The sequence below is a fragment of the Sturnira hondurensis genome, unplaced genomic scaffold (genome assembly GCF_014824575.4).
Source record: "Sturnira hondurensis isolate 20B ecotype Veracruz unplaced genomic scaffold, ASM1482457v3 Scaffold0022017, whole genome shotgun sequence".
NCBI classification, from domain to species: domain Eukaryota; kingdom Metazoa; phylum Chordata; class Mammalia; order Chiroptera; family Phyllostomidae; genus Sturnira; species Sturnira hondurensis.
Window position 1 is genome coordinate 9,259,965 of NW_028094648.1, and position 24,210 is coordinate 9,284,174.

The following is a 24,210-nucleotide window of genomic DNA, read 5'->3' on the forward strand; positions in this document are numbered from 1 at the left end:
GAAAGAAGTATTCCAAGTCATGAAATCCAAAGACCTATAGCCAAGATTGCTTTATCCAGCAAAACTTTCATTTAGAATGGAAGGACAGATAAAGTGCTTCTCAGATAAGGTCAAGTTCAAGGAGTTCATCATCACCAAGCCCTCATTGTATGAAATGCTAAAGGGACTTATATAAGAAAAAGAAGATGAAAAATATTAACAGTGAAAGGACAGCAAACACACAGCTATTAACAACCACACCTAAAACAAAAGCAAACCAAGAGGACAGCTAGATCAGGAGTGCAACCATAGAAGTGAAGAACACATGGAAGGTTAGAAACAGGGGGGTGGGAGGGGGAGAAGGAGGGAGAAGGCACAGAAAATAGCATAGATGGTAGGCAGAAAATAGATAGTGGGGAGGGCGAGAATAGTGGGGGAAATATAGAATCCAAAGAACTTGAGACACGTGGTTATAAACTAAGGGGGGGAGAATGGTGGGGGAGGGAGGGTGCGGGTGGAGGGGATTGAAGGGGGGGAATAGAACAACTGTAATGGTATAATCAATAAAATATATTTAAAAAAATAAAAGAATAAACAGGATATTATTTCCCAATAAATAATGGGAAAAATTCAATAAAAATAAATAAATAGAAGAATAAACAGAGAATTAATTTAATTTAATTCTATCCCCTGAGAGCCTAGGTGATAAGATCTACCAATAAAAAGAAAAAGAAAAAGAATGACAATGTCTTGTACAATATATAATTACAGCTACTACCTACTGAGTACTTACTATATTCCAGGTATTATTTCAAATGCTAAACCGAAAAAGAAACCCAATTCAATTCTTATAACAACTCTGTGATATAGGTGTACCATAATACCATCCATTTATAAATAATGATGTTGAGAAATGACATTAGGTAAGGAGTTACACGGGTTGATTTGCCAGAAGTTATAAAGCCAGCCAGTAGGTGGCAGAGCTGGGAACTGAATCCAAGGAGGTTGATTCCAGCCTGTGGCTGTAACCACTGTGCTATATTGTCTCATTTCCACTTCAAAGTGCAGAGTTTATTCACTTTAGTTTTTATTTATTTATTGGCAGACCCGAAATTATTCTTTTACATATTGTTTTATAACTATATAGTTTAGAATAATGAACTTGAGGTTGAATTTTAGGCCCAGGTATATTATTAATTTATGTAAACTTCAACCTACTTTCTATCCTCAGTTCTCAGATATGTAAAATGAAGGGTTGTTTGAGGTTTATTAAAATTAAACTAATACATATGTATTTTTTGCTCTACTATGGGTGCCCTGAGAACCGGGCAGCTGATACATTTCAGAAGAGTCTTTTTAGGAATATGTAATACGTTACCTGGACTTTATTCATCTCCAGTTTGTTCTTCTCGGTGGCACTCTGGTTTTGTTTGCCGGCTCCCTTTTTCTGGGGGCCCTTTCCAAAGAAGATGTAATTCACAAAGGCATATTCCAGCAGAGCCAGGAACACAAACACAAAGCAACCCATCAGGTAAATATCAATCGCTTTGACATATGGGATCTTTGGCAGGGTCTCCCTGAGGTGTGTGCTGATGGTTGTCATTGTCAGCACCGTGGTAATGCCTGTAAAACAGAAAGACATCTTAGCTGAATGCACTTGTTAAGTTGCCCTTTCTAAGACTGAGAGGACAGAAGTCATTTCCATATTGAGGCCCCAGAATGATGCCAATAATGCAGTAAGCCACTGGCTGGGCAGAAAGGCACACATTTTGAAAGATGAAGCTGCAGACCCCCTACAAAGTTCATGAACAAATCATAAAATGAAATGCATTTTTAAGGGAGAGTTAAAAACCGTTGAACAATAATGCACGAAGAAAAAAGACAAGTAAGTGGAAAGGCGTATCAAAATCCCATTGATATACCTGCTGTCTGAGGTCAAATACTCCTCGTTTTATTACATGCTACATCTATGTTCTTCCTTCTTTTAGCATCTCAACTCCCTTCTAAATCGTCCTTGTGATACAGATCCCCAGAGCAGCCAGTACCACACTGAAAGTTGGTGACCACTTTGAGAAAATGTATGTCATTCCACAAATTGTAATACACCTCGGTCACAAGGTTGGTATTACATTTTAACATCAACTGATAGTGAGACAACACTAAAGGAAGAAACATATAAGAAAGTTCGTGATTTGCATTAAGCATTTGATTTGTGTACTTTAAGATATAATAAAATGCTGTTGCTTGGGGTTTTCAAATATTACCTCTAGTTTTTTGATCCCAGAACCTAGAATGAATTAGTTCGCTGAGCCAAGAAAAACTTCCTAAATAATTCAGCATGGATTTGTTAAAGAAGTTTACAGCTGTAAGTTCTTAAAACAAAGATTTTGCATTATCTACTTTGTGAAATACAGCATTCTTAGCCATATAATGTTTGTGTGGCTGCGTGATAAATATTTGGAATTGATGAAGTGATAACTGGAAAAAAACAAAACATGTAAAAGAAGTTGGAATCTCATGTAGATGGTTTGCGCTGTAATATTAATATTGCACATTTGTATAGTGTTTTCTAGTTTTAAGCACTTAGTTATGAATTATGTGGCTGTCATAACAGCTTGCCGAGTGTGATGGGGCAGGGATGTCATTTTCACTTTATAGCTGAAAAGAGAGAAATTCGGAGATTAGTTATTTTGCTGTAGATCACCCAGTTAGGGGCAGAAAAGGCAAGGAGCTGTTAAACAACATCTTTTAAAATAAAAGCAGAGAATGCTGAAAGCTTGAAACTTGATGGCAGTCCTTAAAGACAGAACATATGACATGAATAATACAGAGAAAGGGGAAGCTTGAAAGTGTATGGAAGGTAGAAAATGAAAAGGGAAAAATAGCTTAGCACTCATTTGCCTAGTCAGATAATTCCAGATAGATTCCCTGATTTGACTATTGAACTTTCAGGGGGACAAATGACGTAGGAAGTCCAGACTCTCACACAAAAAGTCAGAATAGTTCAGATCAGTGATGAATTCAGTTGTGCTGCACTGGTGTATGAAATGCCATCATGAGTAGTCTTACTGTTGAATAAAATTTTAAATTTCAACTAATATAATTCCAGCTAAGGTCCTTGATAGAAACTAACAGTTCATTTACAAACCCACTTGTTGCATTTCTGCTTTTACTCCTTGGTTTACATTTTTTATGCAAGATGGGTTACTAAATGAATGTCTTTTGTATTTACACAAGTGTGAAAATATCACAGGTTTTCCATTTCAAAGAACAGGCTAAGTCAGCATATTTAGATACTGACATCTCTAATTAAAATACCAGTGGCTTTGAGGCTAGATGTGTAAGGACAATTTATGACCTTCATGGTTGTCATTCCCCCACAGTGGATCTCATCCAGTGAATTTTCCTTAACCACAGCATACACAGAGGCATATTCACATTCAAATAATGTGCAGACACATGTGTATGATATGATAAACTACTTGCTTACTTTCCCTAGTCTTGGAGTGTTCAAAGGTTAACCAGGGACCACCAGGACTTGACTTTGTGAGTCTTGTGCACTCAGGCATTAGAAGGAAGCGGTAGACATGACAATTAACCTAGGTATGAGAGGGAATGCTGATCATCCAGCCCAGTTTGGTCATTTCAGAAGAGAAGAGGTGGGTATATTGGCCAGAAGTTACGCTGTTTTGTATTTGTCCCTGTGTGAGAGTAAGCCCCGGAAAGTGATAACTGAAATGGCTGTGTGATAGGACAGATCCACCCATGGCCCGATTCATAGAACAGACCTTATACATTCTAACTTTCCAAGGAACCGTTCAGTATCAAATATAGCCTTCCAGCTCACAGCAACTACTCAGCCATGACAAGATTAATTCTGAATTTTGTTTCCCCAGGAAGAAAACCATTTTTACTCTGTGCTGATCACAGATCATTAATGTAGCTGATGAATTGTCTGTGCCTTCCTCAAGCGCAATGTGCTCCACTTAAGGGAGACTCAGATCAATATGATTTAATTTTAGTTAATGTTCGAGAGAGAGAATTTCCCAACTTTCGACATAGCTTTTTTAATAGTCACGATGTCTAGCTTTCTTCAAATCCATTTGATAATGATGTATTATAAATGTCCCCTACTGTAAAAATCAGGGACTGAAGAGAAAATCATCACACAGTGAGTAAAAAATTAATGTAATAAGGATTTTAAAATATACTCTAAGAAGCACTTATATAATATTGAACATAGTCCAAGGTTTTTTAAAAAATTTTGGTAAAATGCTAAAAAATATTATAATGTAAAACATTCACTCTGTATGTGCTTATACTTAAATGTCTTATTATCAGGCATTTTTTCTCACATTTTTAATTGTTGTTCAAGTACAGTTGTCTCCATTTTCCTCCCACCACTCTCCCCAAACCCAGCCATCCTCACTTCTCACCCTTGATCCTACCCTCCTTTGGCTTTGTCCATGTGTCCTCTATCCTAATCTTATTCCTTGGCTTGCTATGAGAGAAGACCATTGCTTATAATTCCAAACATTGGTTATTTGTTTGAAGCTAAATTCCACCAGCTCTCTGCACTCCTGAGAATGCATTACCTAGTGCGACTCTCGCTGCAGAAGCATCATAGTTGATCCAAAAAGACACCCAGGACAGAATTGTAATCAGTGTGGAAGGCATGTAGGTCTGCAAAATGAAGTAACCGATGTTTCTCTTTAGACGAAAACTCAGTGACAGTCGTGGATATGACCCTGAATTGAAAAAAAAAATCAGGTTATCATTGGTTGAAACCTTCTTTCTTCGCAGTGCTCCTGACTTATTTTGGGGGAAACATCCTCACCAGTTGTGAACTCCACCTTCTTGGATACCATCTTGTAGTCGACAATCGAAAACTGAGGAAGCTCAATTTTATTGACTCCCGTTACAGCCCCTTCTCCTCCATTCCAGTAAAACTCAATGTCATCGGTGGTATAACCATCTGCAACCAAGAAATACAGCAGAGTTACACAGAGTTTGGCTGGTCTAGGAATTCATTTCGAAGACTTGGAGCTGGAGAGAAAATTTCCAGCAAGTACTGGTAGTATGACTGTGCTTTATTTAAATCAGGATTCTACACAGGTCTCCTGATGAGTGCTACTTCTGGTGGGTTGCTGGTGGCTGCACTGAGAGATGGCTTTGTGGACATGAGTTCTGTGATCCTTCAGTGATATCTGGTACCACTGCCGCTTGTTCATTCTCCTGTGTCTACCAGTGGGTACTTTTGGGTGAGATCGGGGGTGGGATGGCTGGATTCCAGGCATAGATTTTTACTATGTATCATTTAATAACGAGTATAATAATAATTGAGCACCTGTCTGTTAAAAGGGAAAGAGAATGGGGAAGGGATGATGTATAAGGAAAGACCAAATTTGTACATACCCACTAGATGATTGAGACTAAGAAAAATACATTTAAAAAGTTAGGCCAACTTCTATTCAAATAGTCTTATTGTTGCTAATATGTAGGAGAAATGTTTAAGAACTATGTGGATTCTTGATGATATTTTCATATTTAATATTTGTGGTGGTGAGCATTATTTAATTTAAGGGGAATGTGTAAGGGGCTCACCCTGAAGTCTGTTCTCTTCCTCCTTTCACTTCTGGTCCTACTTGCCATTGGTCTAACTGGGTGATGGTCATATTTAAGAGGGGCTTGCATGAAAACAATGTATTTCAACATATATTTAGTAATCTAAACATCAGTTAAGGTATATTGAAGGTTGTATTTGTCTCTTTCTACCTGCTAGAGACAAAGATCTTTCTAAGTTAATTTTCTATTTATATTCACCTTCAGTAAAAAAGTGTTAAATCTTTTTTTCCCCATTAGAATTACTAGGGTTTGTATAATGTAGCTAACATCATATTGACTTACTTATGATTAAAGCCAGAAAAATTTTTTGGAGAGGCAAAAAGTATATTTGAAATTTAGAAGTGGAATGTTAGGACGCCGTCAACATATCACTGCAAGAATATAAAAAATTTTAAGCTATTCTTCCCTTTTTTCTGAGGGAAAATAAAATTGACTTCACTTTAGCTTCTCTTCAAAGAGCTTAAAAAATTCTTAATCCTGAACTCATTAAACTCACTACTGTTTTATATTTTTTATTTTTGCCACTTTATAAAAATTATTATTTGCTGTAAAATAATTCAGTTTATTTTATTTATTATTTTATTTCTGTTTAAATCATCTCCTTCTGGGTCCAAGAACTTCTCCTCTCTTTGTAGGGTAGTCTTCCACATTCTCTAAGCCATTTCACAACAACTCAAGTGTTGACATAGAAATAAAAGGTGTAACCCCCAGTGTCTGAGAGGCTGTGGGACCCTCTTTACTTATTGGACTCAGAGTGATCTACACTTCTTGGCCTTTTAGAGATGTATACCTAGTTTGGGTATAGATAGGTCTGGAAGACTGTGATTCTTAACAGTCAGATATCTGCTTGAGTATCTGATAAAAACTTTTGAACTCAGGACAGTGAGAAGGCAAACCACAGATTGGGAGAAGATGTATGCAACATAAATGCCCCTCAGTGGAGAAGTGGTTAACTAAATTATGGCTCATTAATGTGCTATTATAAAGCCATAAAAAGAAAGAGGATGTTTTTATATATAATATGGAAAACTCTCCAAAACCACTTTTAATAAATAATAACTGAAGTTCAGATCAATCATGTTTACAACATACCAACATGTGTGTGAAAACATGGGAAAAGCAAAAATATATTTGTTTGTATGTGTAAATGCATAAGAAACTCTGGAGGGTCAGATAACAAACTAGTAACAGTGATTTCTGGGAGGGAAATTTTCACTAAATATATTTTCATATTTTAATTCTTGAATCATGAAAATATATGAACAGATCAAAACATTACATTAAAAACAAGGCGATTCTAGAATCCCATATATTTTCCACATGTGAGCAATGAGGTTTCAATACCCAGCACGGGTGTGACACGGAAAAGATGCCGAGCGGAGTTTAAAACAGCAGAGACGTAGCGGCGCACAAAGTTCCCCAGATTCTCCTCATTCTGCAGCTTGGGTTCGTCGGAGGTGGACTGAGTGCACTGTGGCCACGATTTGAGCAGAAGGGAGCCCTGCCCTGTGATGCTGGGTCTTTTACAGGATCAGACAGACACTGGTCCGACTGTGTGGCTGTGTGGTGAGGGGAAGTCCTGGCGGAGGAGGTGGCCTGGTCAGAGAGGCCGGGACCGGCTGAGCCTCTGTCACTCAGCTCAAATCTGCTGAGTCTGCTCTCTGTGAGGAAGAAGAAAATGAACTTTCGGGATTATTCAGACTACTCTTTCTTCACAGCTATGAAAGTGACTTCCTAGCAACACAAAATCAGCTAAAAACTTCACGGTGTCCAACAGGTAGAAACAAACCAATTGGCTTGGACAAAGAAGTGCTGATGTCAGACCTGGGAGAAAGTTCTGCTGGGGACTTTTTTATAGGATGAAAAATGCCCCAGCATCATCAGTGCAGGAAGATGGTGTGAGAAGTAAGTTTTTTCAAAAAGATAGATGGAATCAAAATAAATGCAGCTTAGTTAAAACAAAGAAAACCTTTAAGGAGCCAAGGTCATATATCCAAAATTTAAAGTTGTTTTTTTGCCTGACTTTGTCTGAGTGTGCATTTTAGACTAGCCCATCTCATACCATTCACTCATCTTTATATGCGGCAGGGGTGGTCTTACACTCAGGCAGGTTCATGACAGGCTCTTCATATTTCACAAATGAATAGCTGTCCTGTTTGGAGCTAGACTGAAGATAAATTTTCTTTCAGTTGGCCACACAGAATATTTGGACTGTAAATACTTGTTAGGGAGGAAGGCCTTAAACCCAGCATCTAGTTACTGTCTGTGGAGAGAGACATTATTTATAGATCAAAGCCCAAATATCAACCTTGGTCCTTGTCTCAGTTTGGGGCTAGATTCACCTACAGTTTTTAAGCCAATTATGCCTCTGTCATTAGCTTGATGGCCTTGGGAGTCCCCTTTCCAGTAGGGAGTAAACACAGGGCAGATAGAACACAGCTTCTACGTGCCACCCAGCAGAGGTGCCTGCTTGCTCACTTCCCCTTTCTGAAAGCTCTAACAAGTGGGCTTTGCTGACTCTTCCCTGCACCATGGACAACTCTGGATTCAACCTCTCATCTTCCTAAACGTCCATCAGGATTCCCGCTGAAGCACAGACTATTGCTATCTGTAAACTGGCAAGGCAAATCAGTGGAAACTATACCCAGCCTTCCAGTACACATATTTTGAGTGCCTACTATGTGTCAAGTGCTACTCTAGGTACTAAAGATATACCGTGCTTAAGAAGAGGCTTAGCCTTGCTTTTCAGGTCCTCATGGTCCAACAGCATTCTCAGCAAACTGTTGACCTGAGGAAAGTAGAGATGGCATTGCAGGGGATTTGTCCAGATGGGTAGAGCAGGCTTACCTGGCAGACAGGTTAACAGGTAGAGTGAATAACAAAAGTAGAATGATGCCAGTGGGAAACAAATTTGCTTCATAAAGTTTATTTAATAAGCAACTTTATTTTAGCAAGAAAACTGAAATTCACAGGCCAAAGTTGAATTTATACAAACACTATAACCTCCTCAAAGATTTCAGCATGCAAAGGTAGAACTGAGCTGAGAAGAATGAAGTGATTAGGTAGCCAGTGAGTGTAGGAAGATGCGTAGACAGATACCCAAGGCGCTACTCACAGTGTTTACTACTCCCAATTGCTTTTTATCAATTAGACAATGTGTTTGTCTTGAACAAAACACAAAACCATGTTGAATTTTATGTGCCTTATCTGTCTTTCTCCTACCAGGCTCTGGGTTCCTTGAGGTCAGGGACTGGTTCTCAATTCCTTTTTGTACCTCAGTATCTAGTATATATGCGTATACCCAGCTCCTAGTATATGGTCAGTACCTAATAAAAGTTTGTAGAATATTGCATTCTTGCTTCTCATTGTCAAGACTCCTGGTTTTGTAGTACCAACCTTAACTTGACAACGAGGCAGTAAGCTATGTACATGTCTACTGGTTCAGCGAGTAGATATTTATTGAGTGATGACTGTCAGGTGGTGAAAAAAATCCTGGGCGGGGGGCATCGGAGAATAAAACTGACATTCCTCTTGTCCTCTAGAGCTTGCCAATGCCTTCTAAAATGTTATACTTTTCACCAAATTCCTTCTGTGGCAGGTACTGTGTGGATTTTCTTTATTCAAAATGTGTCCAGATCTACACATTTAAAACTACATTTTCAGACTCCCTTGCAGCTAAGGTTGTGGCTATGGTTAAGGTTCCCTGGGTCGGATGGAGTTAAGTGATGTAAGAGGTGGTGTTGGAGGCACTAATTTTGTTGGTGCTACTCCTGTAGTATAGGGAGCAGGAATCCTGGTTTTAGGTTTTGTGGTCCTCAAGTCACACCGGCTTCCCGACTGTGGTGGAGCTCTCAGTCCCCTGAGAGGGACAATCTGTACTGTGATCTGGGAGTTCTTTCCAGTGGCCCAGCCTGGAGCCAACTATTGCACTTATTAATTTAACAAGCACCACTTCTCTTTCATTACATCTCTTTCTTCTTATGCTAGCCAAATGGACTTCTGGTATCTGAAGTCCAAACTGGACTGATGCATTCTCTCTTCTAGGGAAGAATTGCTTGCTGAGGATTGCCAGAGCTTTACATTGAAACCTCTCTTGTGGCTTATGCCAATTATTCATTTGATGCTTCTGAACCTCATATCTTGCTTTCTACCCATTGTTCTGTACGCCTGGTCCTGGGCTCCCTGTGTCTCCGGCTTTGTGTTAGATGCTGCCCTCTGCAAGATGTGGCTGAAGATTAGAAAGTGGAAGGGGGAGGGAAGGCTCTTGATTCTGGCTCTGGCTGTTTGGTGGCACTGCAGTTGCTTGTGATTGCTGCTGGAGCAGTGGGGATGACTGCAGACTCACAGCTGAAGTGGCAGCACCTCTTTAGGCAGGTCCCCAAACACCCGAAACAGCATGTTGAGTAAGAGCGCAGCGGATTCAGACTCCAGCACAGGGTTGTTAGCGGCTTCTGGCTTTTGTATCCTCTTTCTCTTCTCCCTTTTGCTTTTCCAGCCCTTCCCGTTTTTGTAACCAATTTTCTCTATGGAAGTCCCTTTGGAAAACCTGAGTGCTTTCTGCTTTCCTGATGGAACCCTGTCAATTAAACAGTAGATTTTATAATGCATATATTTCATCTGTGTATGCAACTTTGTGTTTACCTCTGGCTCTGTCATCTCCATTGTATATTATTATTATATTATGCTATATTATATTACAAACTTTTAAAAGCAAGGGCATTCATTTATTCATTTTAAAAAATTCCTGATGCCTAGGACAGATTCTGTCTATAGCAAGGGTCTCATGAATTTTTTAAAAAATTAATTAACTTTAAGAGGTGGGAGGGGCAGAGGGAGAGAGAGAGAGGAAGGGAGAGAGGGTGAGAAACTGATGATTTGTTATTTCCCTTATTTATGCATTCACTCATTGCGTCTTGTATGTTCCCTGACCAGGGATTGAACCTGCAACCTTGGTGTATCAGGATGATGCTCTAACCAACTGAACTACCCCTCCAGTGTCCCCATGAATATTTTTGAACCAATGAATTAGCAAATACCATAAAGTTCTAAATTTATTGTTTCAAATCAGTAACCTGATAGAGGTAACTTATTTGGTGACACTCTTGAGCCAGATTTATTCCTTGATTATGATGATTCTATTCACAGGGGTTTACAGGTTGATCTGGGCACCAAAAAAAAAAAAAAGGAAATAGCTGCTTGTTAATTTTATGCTTATGGAGTAAGTAGGTGTTAAATTATAACCTCAAACTGGTCTTTGACTTATAAAATCCTCGGGGAGAAACATGTAAGCAACAATCTGAATCAAGAGTCCAGAGATAGTTTGCAGTTTTGGGGGGAGGGGTGAGAAGGTGGTGGATGAGCCAAAATGGCACCATTCAATGTCTCCTGCTTGAAGAGTGACAAAACATTTCAAGGCCACGGACCATAAAAGAGCTGGAACATGGCTATCAATCAATGCAGAGTTTACAAGTATTCCACAGTTTATACAGTAGGTGTTCTGGGTCTAGATGTTCAAGGCTACTTGGGCTTTGTTTAACTCAAACCCTTTAGGCTTAGTGTTCAAGGCACTGAGATAATTATGGATGATTTGGGGGGAAAAGAATGTGCACCCCATTTCAGGCAGAAGTTTGGGTCCTCCTGGGAACAATAATGACGGCTGGATTCAAAGGAAAGAATAGAGATCTAGAAATACACTATTTTTCAAAGGTTACACAAGAACATTTGTCATAGAGAGAGAACATCAATTTACTCACACCTAAACAACCTATTTACCAAAGGTTTTCCTTTATGAACCAGTGACTTCACACAGTGTCTCAAAGCCTGAACACTTGGATTCCAAGGATGCTGTTTCCTAGCAACAATAACTACATAGAAGCTCTCAAATTTTCTTCTCAGCCCCTGGGGACTTCTTAGTGGTGCAGAAAGTACAGATAAAATTAAGTTGATGTCAGAGGATAAAGATGCATGGAGCTCGTATAAATGCAGAAGTATGTGAATGTTAGTGTGCCTCTTTGCTATTTGAAACACTCCATTTAGGATGCATTTTCTAATCGGGACATAAAAATTACTCCCCACTGTGCTTAATAGAGCTGGGAAGATGGTCTAAAATTGTACTTAACTGGGTTTTAGATAATGTAGAAATTTAAGCTTTTAATCCATGAGTGAGCCTAAGTAAAATGTGTTTCCCTTCGTGGGGCAGCCACAGCGTCATCTCCGATTTCATGGCCTGGGGCTTGATTAGCTGAGGCTGGTCAGGAAAATATCAGCCCTGTGGTATTTTGCTATGGTGAGTGGCTCAGGGTTAGGCAACAGTCAGGACTAAGACAACTGGTTCACAGCGGTCCTTTGGCCAAACTAATTGCTTAAAAATAGGCAAGTGACCCAAGTTGGTCCAGCCCTAGAGAAACCCAGGACTTCTGTTCAAATGTCGGAGGGTGGAGATTCCCCCTTTTCTTTCAGCGGTGGTCAGAACATGAAAAGCTGCGTGGAGAGTGGCTGGCCCTGTTGCGGGAGCCAGCACGTCCCTTTCCCGCTCCCATCAGTCATTACAAGCACCGAACTGAAGTCACACACGGGAAGAGCATTTCAACTGTGGTTAGAAAATGACCCAGGGGAATACCCTCAGTAGTCTTCCACCCCCATTTCCTCCTAGTCCTCCCATATGAGGGCAGACATATTAGGAATTTGTCGATACCTGCCCTCCTGTGGGTGTGAAGGTGTGTTACACGACTAGGTTATTAAACATCTGTAACTGTGCATCTGAGCAACTGACAAAAAAGTGAACTGGATCTAATCTTTCCAGTGACTTCACATCTGTTATAATATTTATTCTAAAGGCTATTTCAGATTCCTTTTCACCCATATCTGGAGCTCCACAGTATTAAAAACCCTGAAGTATAAATCCGTGTGCTAATCCACTCACTGTTTGGCTTCTATCGGAGCACCCAGCATCTCAATGGTCATCCAGTCTTTAAGATGGCCATCTCACTATCTTCTCAATAGTTAATTGGGATTTTAGGTAATCATTAGAACGCCTGTCCTATCAATAAGGAAAAAACTATCTTCTTGGAGAGCATTCACCACCCAATCCTTGTCTACCCCTTGTGTTAATAGAAGGCAAACTGGGTATCTTTTCTAAACGGGGGACAGCACCCCTCTCCTCATCTCTTTCATTTTTTCTTCAGGCTCTGGTCTTTCCAAGGATGTCCACAGCCTTCTCAGCAGTTCCCAGTTTGCTTTTACGTGTCTTGAAGTGTGGAGTCCCAAACCGAGAAGTGGTCGTGTGTACCCGGACTATTCTTCCTCAGTTATCTGGCTCTGCTCCCTGTGTTGACTCACCCCTAAGGGTAATCACCCCTGATTTGGAAACCAGGCAGCAACAGATTTGGAATTACATCATGTGCTTCAGATCTGGAATCTTCGAGTCCAGACACGTTTTCTGGTTTCTTAAGTGTCCTCTGAGGGGTCCCCTTCTTTCCAGCCAGGCCCCAGGACCTGATGCACCAGGAACAAAGCCAGGGTTCTCAGGTTTTCTCCCATTCCAGTCAAGCCTTGGCACCCCCTAGGTTTGGCTATTATGTAAATTCTCAGAAGGACTTTTCCATAGTCTGTTCCTTCATATCTGACTGCTTAACACTGCCTAGTCCAGGCACATTTGCTTTTGGATGCCCTTTGTACAGTATATAAGCACATTAAAATGCATTCACATTCCATCTTAGGTATAATTCACATGTCACTATAAAAACATTAGACTGCAGCTGACTTGATAATCTAATATTATATTAGTTTTAACATCGTAGTTTTCTTTATGCATCTTGAAGCCAACAATTTGTTTAAGACCCTTGAGAAACTCTAGCATGTAGACATTGTGCCTTTAGTGCTTGATGGCAAAATAGTGTGTCTGGACCCCAAATCCCAGTACGGCCCTGGTGCACTGCCTAAGATCTTCTTGTAACCTTTCTTGACTTTGAACATATCTGTTCTTCTTAAATTTCCGGCTGGTGGGAATTCTCCTGCCATTCTCGGCTCTCTTGACCCCAGTTGTGGCCTATCCTGACTTCTAAACTAGTGAGCCACCTAAAATTTCTCAAAATCAAATTGCCTGCCAGGTTGGGCTGCATGTAACAGCTGTCTCCTTGGGCTGCCCAGGTGCCCTCTCGGAGCCTCTGTCTGATCCTATTCTGACCTTCCCTGCCGTTTTCCTGGCCCCATGGTGAAATGATTTTTACATGCTTCATGCCATACCTATTCCACTTGTGATGCTCTTGATGTGGGTGATGAGCAAAGATCAGGACTTTTCTTTTTCTAGTCATTATTTTTCTATTAAAGTAGCACAAGTTCAAATCAGCTTTTTGACGGTCACACTATTATTTTTTCATTTGGACTCAAATATAAGATCTACTATTGTCCCCAATAAATTTTGTCTAATTCAGTTTGACTCGCTATTCTAGCCTGTTCAGTTTTTTTTAAAAACCTGTGTGGTTTTTTTAAAATCTTTACTTGCTCACCCTGTTAGTTTCATGTTATCTCCAAATTTGATAAACATGCCCTTTATTGTACTTTTCTTGGTTAAGACAAACATGGACTGGCAGAGGCAGAGGGAGAGCCCTGTAACACCCTCCTGGCAACATCCCTGTAGGGTAATATCAAATGTCTAATCAGCATTTTCAGGGTAGCACCGTCATTCATCTATTTAATACTTCCCTAATTGTTTTAGCCTCCAGTCCGTGTCTCTGTATTTATCATATTTTCCTCAGGCACTGATTTTGCAGTCCTTTCAAGTAAGAAAGTGAGGGCTGGCTTGACTTGTGTTTAGGGAAATCGAGCTGCCTCCAGAGATTGTGGGTTCCCTGCCTACGGGGTCCCAGGCTAGAATCATGCCCAGACTCGCTCTCGTCAGCCTAAGTTTCTTAGAATTTACTTTTCTCACCTTCTGGAGCAACAGGATGTTGTATTGCATTCTTTCAACACCAGTGACCATGCAGTGTACTAGTTTGAGTGTATAGGTAATAACCTTTCTTTTCACCGTGCTCAATTTCCTTTAATAAATGCTAATGGGGCTATATTGCATTAATTGATGAATTAGGTGCACATGTTTTAGGAAAATTATTGGTCACAGTAAAAATCAGTGTTTCTCTATGAGCCAAATCAGTGCTGGAATAAAAAATATTGACACCTGGAAATGCTAAAGTCTTATTATTAAATGTTTGTCTTATACAGTTGTTGCCAATAAAAGTTCCTCAACACAAACAACCACCAGCCATCCACATTTTATTTGTCTTAAAAGTTGAGGAGATAATATTTTATGTCTTAGAAAAAATCCTTATTCATCTTTTTTTTTCAATTTATATTAACAATCATGCAGCAGATTTTTCTGGAATATTCGTGCCACATTTTTTTTATAGTCTTGACACCCACTTATACGGTCTATACATTTAACAACCATCTGAACTTCTTGCACCATTTCTCCTTTAAAAACATAATTTGGGCAAAAGCTGGAAATATATTGTGACTGTTAAATCTTGTCCCATAGTTCTGCCAAGACCTGGGTGCAACTTTCTCAACAAGATCAATTTCACACTACTGCAACCATATAAAACATATACTTTTTACGAAGTTAAGTAAGAGGTCTCTGCTCAAAAATTGAGACAGACTTTTGCTTAATGCTGGTGTCCTAGAGTGGAGAGGGCCTTTGTGTTCCACTTGTCTCAGATGAGGTCTTAGAGTTATTGTGACTCAATGTTACCGAGGCTGGTAGTTTGTGCCTCAGATAAACAGGAAGATGAAAACCCCTCTTCACCATGAACAGTTGTTTGGTTGTGGACAAAGTCCTTTATACCTTCATTCTCTAAGCCGTTGTACATATAAAAAATAATTAACTCTGTAAGCAGGGGATCTAATCTAGAATGTCAAAATCAGAATGCAGTGTAAGATTGTTTTAAAATCTGCTTTAAGATTACCAGTATATATTATTTAAGCATGCCCGAACTATTTAATATGTGCATCATTGTTTTATTCAAAAGAATTTGAAATGGATCAGGCCTAGTTTAGAGAAAGGAGTCACACCTAATTTTGAGAAGTACTTAATATGCCACAGGTGGCTTTATTTTCTAAAGAGTTAAACTACTGTGAAGGGGAAATTAGATCACGAACAAGCGGAAGAGAAACCTAGGCCATTACCCCGCTGACTCAAATGCAGTATTACTTCAACCTTACTGCTTTGGCAATGCCATTGTTGGCCTGCGACCCTAGATTAATAGTTTAGATGGTAGTGCCAGTTATATAATTTAATGTTAATGATTACTCTATATCTGAAGTGTGAAAATTATTCATAATATCTTTATGATATTTTTTATTTGCAATGCCAGCAAATAAAAAAGTGGGGTCTAGTTTGACTTGTGTTTAGAGAAATCAAGCTGCCTTCACAGGACCATGGATTTTATTCCAATGGGGCCTACTCCTGAGTGGTTATTGAGTTTTGTTAAATTGTATTTAAATTCTTCCTCTTCCCCACTCCCCCCTTTTTTGAGTCACTTTTCATTAAGAAATTCTGATAATAAGAGATAATAATTTGTCAATTAAATGTATTTTAGTGGAATGCATTAAAATTTAAAAAACCACAAAAACTAGACATAGTAAAATATTTATAGCACGCTTTAAGAAAAAAATCATAAAAATGTATGTGCATGTATGTATTAACCAATAATATACATGAAAAGAGTTAATAGGATTATCTCCAAATGTTAGAACAATAAGCAATTTTTATTTTATAAATTTGATGTGATAAACGTGTAATTCTTTAAAAAATAAAACACCAATGGTTATTTTAATGCTTTACCCGAACATGTTAGGAAATTTCAAATCTGTGAAGATTATTTAATTAACCTGTAGGGGGCGCTCAAGACCTTCCAGATTCACAGGCAGAGACTCAAGATATTGTCTGAAAATTTATTCCTTTCACTGCAGGAGTTTTAGATTTTCCAGACAGTTTTAGCTTTGGATCACTGATTATCAAAAGGCTTTATTTTAAATTTATTTATGTTAAATGACACTAGAACAATTAGGATTAATATACCTTGTCACAAATTCAGATTTCCAGCTAGAAATGTGTTTCTATTTAAATACATGAAATTCTAATTGATTACTAAAGTCACTATAAAAAATTGCCTGTTTTGCTATATTTCATGCTTAAGTTATCATCTTTTCACTAATGCCTAGAAAAGAACAGTATATTCCATTTTAGCTATGCATATGAGTTCCAAGTGCCTCTGTGTAGCGAGTGGTTCAGACTTGCACAGATCTCAGTTGTTAAGATCATGCAGCTGGTAGCGATGAAATACACTAAATTAAACATTATCATTCTATCAGGTCAGAGTTCATTTTCAATTTTTACTCATTTATTTGCATAGTGCCCAATTTCTTTTAGGTGCAATATGTATTTTAGTCTCAGATCCCTCATTCACTCACACTTAGATGACATTTATTGAGATCCATTCGATTCAGTTTCTGGACCTGATTAATGGATCTTCCATTTGTGGATACAAAGTCGTGTGGTCCCTGCTGCAGGTTTTCACAGATGCAGTGCATACAATTTACAATACTCTGTAGTAGCAAGCTCTCATATTTCAAAAAAGGTGTATTTTATTTCCCAACAAGACAGATTTTTCTGGTGACCCTCAGCCACCTTAAAATATTCCATATTTTTAGGATCAGTTTAGATAGTCTTGGCAAATGTGAAGCCATGTACTTTTGTAACTTACAAACTATTATAATTTCTTGGCCTTTGAAATCCATGCGAATAAAATGCTGTAGAGATGACAGTTTACAGTTGTTTGTATCTATAGCTTATCTGCACTCATACCCAAGTGCTAGATTGGTGTCACAAAGGTTATTGCGGTAGGCCTGTTGGGCACATTAATATCTATGTCTTAAAAATTGCATTGTGTCTGGGCATGATGGAAAAAAACAACTATTCCATTCTTACTGGTTTTGCTGGAATTGATTTTTTACTCCGTGTAATTTGGCAGTTACATTGATGAAACATGTGCCTTGCTGCCATTTTATTTATGTTGAGGGTTTTATTTCTGATGTCCACGAAATAGAAAGACAGGCACATATGAATTTATCTTTGAAGCTGCCTGGTGTAGAAGTTTGGGAACAGTGGTTATAAAAAGGCAATCCTCTCTAGTTAATGCCTGATCTCAGGCCAAGGAAGAAAAACAGAGATTATCATTTTCATTTTTCAAAGGAGCAAAATGAAAGTACAGACTTCCATGACCCGATTGGGAAAGCTGAGTGCTTCCAAGTTTCTATCTGTGGCAATGGAGATAATAATCTGTGCTCCCTGACTCATAGGGAACATAGAGAAAGGTCATTTTGCGTAGTTACAGCTACAGAGTGCTTCTTAGAAGCACACTGTCATCAAAATACTTAGAAGCATTACCAGGCACCAGAGGCTGCTTCAGGGCGGGGCTGTGGCGTTGGTACTCAACCCAGGGTGTTTTCCCCGCCCAGGGACATTCAGCAACATCTGGAGACACTTCTGGTTGTCAGAACTTGGGGATGGGTACTATTTAGCATCTTAGAGGGAAGAGGCCAGGGGTGGTGCTGGACAGGCTGCAGTGATCAGGACAGCGTTCTACAGGAAATATCCAGTGCTGAGGATGAGAAAGCCTGGCCCGCAGCCATGAAATGCTGTGGTTGGTAGAAGGGTTCATATTAAAACCATTTGTATGAGTGATGTAACAAGTGGTTCATAATAACGCTTTGGTCTCATTCTAAGTAGGTAATACTTTCGGGAAAGGAAAATACGAAGTGTTCCGTAATCAAATGCCAAATAGAATTTCTTCACTTATCTAATTGCCATGTCTGGCCTAGAAGATAAGATGTGGTCACACACAACTGGGGGAAGGTACAGGAGAAAGGGGCCCTTGGGGAACCTAAATATTAAGCATGGAGAATTCTCGGCTCTTTGGTTTAAGAGCTGCTAGCCTGCAAGTCAGATAGAAGGATGCCTACACATGCAAACTTTCTGAAGAGTTCTCTTCACCCTGAACTCCTACAACACACATACTAGTTAAAAGATACTTTCAGAAAAGGGAAGAGGGGAAAGAGAAGTAGAGGGAAAGGAGTCAGATGTGAATTTAGGAAGCCCCGTGTCTGCCTCTGTTCCTTTGAGCTGGGTTCTGGGGTAGGGGTGTGATGCTAGAGAGCCTCTTAAGGTTTTGGATATGGGCAGTGCCTGTGCCTTATGCTCAAGGTGAGCAAGACTTGTAGAGAAGGCTTTCTGTTCCTCCATTTGGGGGATAGGCAGGGAGGTCTCTTAGGGCTGTGGGGTGCCGGAGACTTGTTGTGGGTTATAACTGTGATTATGAACTTGCAGTGGGAGAGAGCACGGGCCCTTGAAGAGATCTCGGGGTTACCTCATTGGAAGGATGCAGCGGGCACACGGAATCAGACAAGAACCCAGGTAAGTCTTGGACACATTAGCAGTTGAAGAGAGTTGTGTGGGAGCCGAGTCAACACCCACGGAATGCTCAGTCACCATTGTGGTGAGACCTGATTTCACCTGTGCTGATTCCCAGACAGGATAAGTGACGTCAGTCACAGGACCAAGACTCATCAGACAGAGTATGAGAGGTAGACACCCCCTCCTCATGCCTCCGGAGTGATATGTCTGTAAGCACTTCGAGAGCTTAGAATCCGCCCTGGGGAGGCGTGTCACAGCTGAAGTGTGAATTGATTAAGGCTCCTGTCCTCTGTTCTCCTGAGAGCATTTACCCTCGGCCATCTGAGCTCATTGACAATGCCTGTGGGACGAGCAGGAGGATGCCGATCATCCTTGTGTTACTGCATTTATACCTCCAGTGCCTGGGAAATGAACTGCTGAATTTAAGAGAGTATATGGAAGTTACCGGATTGAGCCATGCAGTCTAAAAGTAAACTGTAGAAAATAAAGAATGCATTTTGACACATTTTAGTTTGTAGATGGAAATGGTGACCCACTTTAGTTGTACGTTTGAGAGAAAAGTACAGAGGTTATGAAGTCAAGTCTTATATCCAGTTTCCACAGAATATCCCAGGGCCATATTACAATTCTATCAAGAAGATACAGAGTTAGAGTCCCATGAAACAACGTGGTTGGGGATTTAAGAGTAGATTGAACGATTATGCTTTTTCTTCCCCAAAGGACCTCCATTTTGATGTTTCTCAGTTAGGTAGATGGGTGCTCAATTTCCAGAAGTTCATGTTGCTGAAATGTAGATTTTAAAATGAAATAATGCCGATATTGCTTTCAGAGACAAATTGGTTTAGGCCACTTACTGCTAACCAGAGGGTCCTGGGAGTGAAGGTGATGCTGGACACTTACCTAGACTGGTTCTGGAGAAGCCATGTCTTGTTAGTGATTTTCATGCCAGAAAGAAGATTTTTGGGGGCTAGAGTTCAGAGCAGTCAAGGGTCCGGAGAATCTGTGAGCAATTTCATGTAAACATTTTTCCCTGAGACCATCCTGCTTGGTTCGTACGTCCCTGGTGAAGATCATTTTTTACTAGAAGGCATTACTGGGCAGGCAATTCTTTGTTATGTGGTTCAGAGTGGACCTTTCAATTCTGAGTCAAGTGATATCATTAGAAATTCCAAAGAAATCATGTAAAAAATACACATAGCAAGCCAGATACTCTGGTCCAGAATAAACCCCAGAAATAAATACTAGTGATTAAATAAACACCTTCTATCAAGAGCATTCATGTCCTCTTGTGATCGTAACTATAGCTGCCATCAATTTAGTGCCACTTCTGGGGCGGGTCTAAGCTCGACATTTTATACACATTGACAGCACCATTCAATCTTTACAACAGCCATCTTGGAAGAAATTATGATCTCCATTATGATGACTAAGAAACTAGGCTTAGAAAGTTTAGGTAACGTGGTTACAAATTTTGTTAGTCTGTTTCCAAAATCTTTTCCCCCTCCGTATTGCTTAGTTTCGTACTAGTTAATGTATAGTACTAGCCCGTATTTTTAGTTTCACACTGGAGAATGAGCTACACTAACTCCTGTTAGGTCGAATCATAGGAAATGCTTATCCTCGAATTCTTTTTTGGACATGACATAGCAATTTCATGTGGTTAATTTTAAAAGAGTACAGTGTGCGGTGGCTCGGCCCAGGCATGGCGGGGGGTTCGGGCACCGTGGGAATCTGCCGACCGCGTTTGATCCGTCGTGCCACCCACATCTCAAACTGCACTGGTTATTTTGAATAGAACGAGGTATTTGAAAAGCAATGAATAAGTCATTTTGAGTCCATCACCCCTGGAGAAAAGATGTCAAAGCAGTCCTGGTTTGCTGAAAAGAAAGGGACCTGGATCCAAAGCCTGGATTCTGGTCTCAGCTCCACCTCCTGCTGCTTGTGACGTTTGGTGGGTTGTAGCTGCCCTGAGTCTCAACAGCCTTCTCTGTGGGACGAGGCTAACTGTTAATACTTCACAGAGTTGCGAGGATTAAATAATTTACTTTAAAAATGTATTGTGTGCTTACTGTGTCAGCATTGTGATGAGCTTTTGGAATAAACAGATCAATAAAACCTTTCCCCTGTCTTTATCCCCAAAGAGCTTGTTGTCTTAGGAGAGATATGAGAAATAAAAAAAAATACAATGTTAAAAGTGCTAAAATAAACGAATGTACAAAATGTCACAGAAACAGCAAGGAAGAGATGTAACACTCACCCACTAAAGCAAGATCTCAAGAGAAGAAAGCACACTAGTGAGTCCTTAACAAATACTGGACAAATGAGTGAACGATTCATGGGGTTGGGGAGTGAAGCTTCACTTCCTTTGCCCCTTCCATTCATTTCCTCACTGCCCTCTCACGGACCAAATCATGTCAACCTCGCTTATGTCTACCCCTCTCACGAAAATTTGCTGCTATAGGTTCTTCTTTTTCCTTCTTCTTCTTCTTTTTTTTTTGCAATTCAACAAAGACAAAACTACATTCCCAGTGTGATTTTAAACTTGCAAGACTAGGAAATATTTCAAGTACCCAGCAAAGGAAGCAATCAAACAATTGACAGAGTAAAAAAAAACAACCTATGGGATGGGAGAAAATTATTGCAAATCATTTTTTAAATGAGGGGTTAATATCCAAAATATACAAGGAGCTTATATAGTTCTATAGCAAAAATCCAAATAACTGAATTTAAGTATGAGTATAGGACCTGAACTCACACTTTTCCAAAGAAGGCATACNATTCCCAGTGTGATTTTAAACTTGCAAGACTAGGAAATATTTCAAGTACCCAGCAAAGGAAGCAATGGAGAAAATTATTGCAAATCATTTTTTAAATGAGGGGTTAATATCCAAAATATACAAGGAGCTTATATAGTTCTATAGCAAAAATCCAAATAACTGAATTTAAGTATGAGTATAGGACCTGAACTCACACTTTTCCAAAGAAGGCATACAAATGGCCAACAGGTATATGAAAAGGTGCACAGCATCATTCATCTTCAGGGAAACGCAAACCAAAAGCACAAAGAGGTATTACCTGGTAGATGGCTATTATCAAAGGGTCAAAGGTGAGTGTTGGTGAGAATGTGGGTAAAAAGAAACCACTGTGCATGGTTGGTGGGAATGTATATTGTTACAGCCATTATGAAGACTGTTAACAAAATTTAAAAAGGAAAATACCTTATGATCCAGCAATCCTATTTCTGGGCATATATCCAAAGGAAATGAAACCATGCGCTTGAAGAGACATTAGCGCTTCCATGTTCAGTGGAGCACTGTTCGCAACAGCCAAGGTAGAGAAACAGCCTAAATGTTTGCCAGAGGTTGAATGGATAAAGGCAATGCATGTACCTAAAATGAAACATTACTCAGCTTTGAAAAAGAAGGGGATATGCCATTTGTGACCATGTGGATGAACCCGGGGGACATGGTGCTAAATGAAGTAAGTCAGACAAAAAGAAAAAAGAAAAAATACTGCATGATTTCACTTATATGTGAAGTTAATGAACTCCTAACAGCCAAGTCAAGTGGGCGCTTTTCAGGCTTTGTATTGCCTGACTTAGTTGTGTCTGTTGTTGCTGGTTACTTTTTCTCAGAAGCCCTCACCTCATTTTTTAAAATGATATTTTGGGGAACTCCTCTGTCCTCTTCTTGGGGTTTTCTCTCACCTCGAAACCTCTGATGTTCTTTAGGGAACATCTTACTCTTGTTGGGTAGTACTTCCACTGTTGGTTTTAAGTATCGGTGATGACTCCTAAATCTTATTCTCAGGATATAATTTTCTTTTAAGAGTTGGACTTTAAATCAAAATGCTCCAAAATGGGAGTGATCATCTCATCTCCCAAACCTTTGGTTCTTCTCCCGGTGCCACCACACTCTCAGCACAGGGGACTGTCAGCACGTGGTACTATCAGCCATGGAGTCACGTGTGGAAACATTCTTGAACCTTCTTCACTGAGGGTGAATGGTATTACCCATATCTGGTTTTCCTTCCCTTTGCAGGCACATGGAAGGGCAACTTTCCCAGGTCCTTTGCAGTCAGCCGGGGCCTTGTGACTAATCCTGGTCAGTGGGCTGTGGCCGAAGTGACAGGTCTTCATTCAGACCAAAGCCAGTGTCTAAATCTCCATATGCTTTTCCTTTTTTGTAAAGATCCCAGAAGCTCTTTATTTTTTTTAAGATTGTGCTGGTATAAGATTACAGAGTCTTCATCATCTTCGTGATTCTGTGGAGTAGAACAGCCCCACCCCCATCAACATAGGAAGGCATTTAATGTGAACAAGGTTGGAAACCTCTGTTGTGGTTAGCCATTGAGATTTTGGTGTGTGTTTCTGACTGTAGTGTGACTTCGCTCTCCCACTGATATACTTATCTCATCTAATAAGTGGGAGCTTCTTTCAATTTTTTTCTTTTCCTGCATCGAACCTTATTTGTATTCCTTTTTATTTTTTGCTTTTCCAGGTTGCTCCCACAGCCTCCTGGCTGGATTCACGGAATACTCAAATTTTTATCTTTTCAAATTTATCTTCTACACATCCACCAGAGTGTTTAATTTAATTTAAATACCAATATGACCATGTCACTCCCAGCTTGCATCTTTTAATGATCCCTCATTACCCATGACAGTAATTTTTAAATTTCATTCCCTGTAATAGTTCATTGGTGTTCTGGGGGAAAAACACCCAGAGACTAATGTTTCCAGGTTCAAAAAGATTGAACATCTATAGCATATTGTAACATCATACTGTAAAAGTATAACTTGTTTTAAATGGTCTTTCCATGATTCCTGGACCCCTAACCACTTTGAAAAGAATGCCTGTATCAGAACATTGTCCCAGCTCCTGCCCTGACCCCATGACCCTTTATGATCGCCATCTTTCTATCCCTCCGGCTTCTTTTCCTTCCACCCTCCACTTCGTAATTTATGCTTCAACAGCATTAAATGACTAAAGGTCTTGCATACAAGGTTCATGGAAAAATTTTGCTTTCAACAATGCTGTTCATTTCAACTGTAATGCCATGACCTCAAGCCCATGCTAGTCACTCATGCAACGAATGGTGAGTGTTTTAGACCAAGTTCAGATGAATTTTGCTGCAAAA

The 24,210-nt window shown here is 39.7% G+C and overlaps 1 protein-coding gene across 1 annotated transcript in view; it reads right to left on the reverse strand.

The window, feature by feature from the left end:
• Positions 1 to 24,210, reverse strand: part of GABRB1 (gamma-aminobutyric acid type A receptor subunit beta1) — a 327,784-nt gene that overhangs the window by 14,490 nt on the left and 289,084 nt on the right. Inside the window, exons 6-8 of the mRNA XM_037034178.1 lie at positions 4,817 to 4,954; positions 4,575 to 4,727; positions 1,358 to 1,602 (exon numbers count right to left, since the gene is read on the reverse strand). Of these exons, the coding sequence (XP_036890073.1) occupies positions 1,358 to 1,602; positions 4,575 to 4,727; positions 4,817 to 4,954 (536 nt within the window). The remainder of the gene's footprint in view (positions 1 to 1,357; positions 1,603 to 4,574; positions 4,728 to 4,816; positions 4,955 to 24,210) is intronic.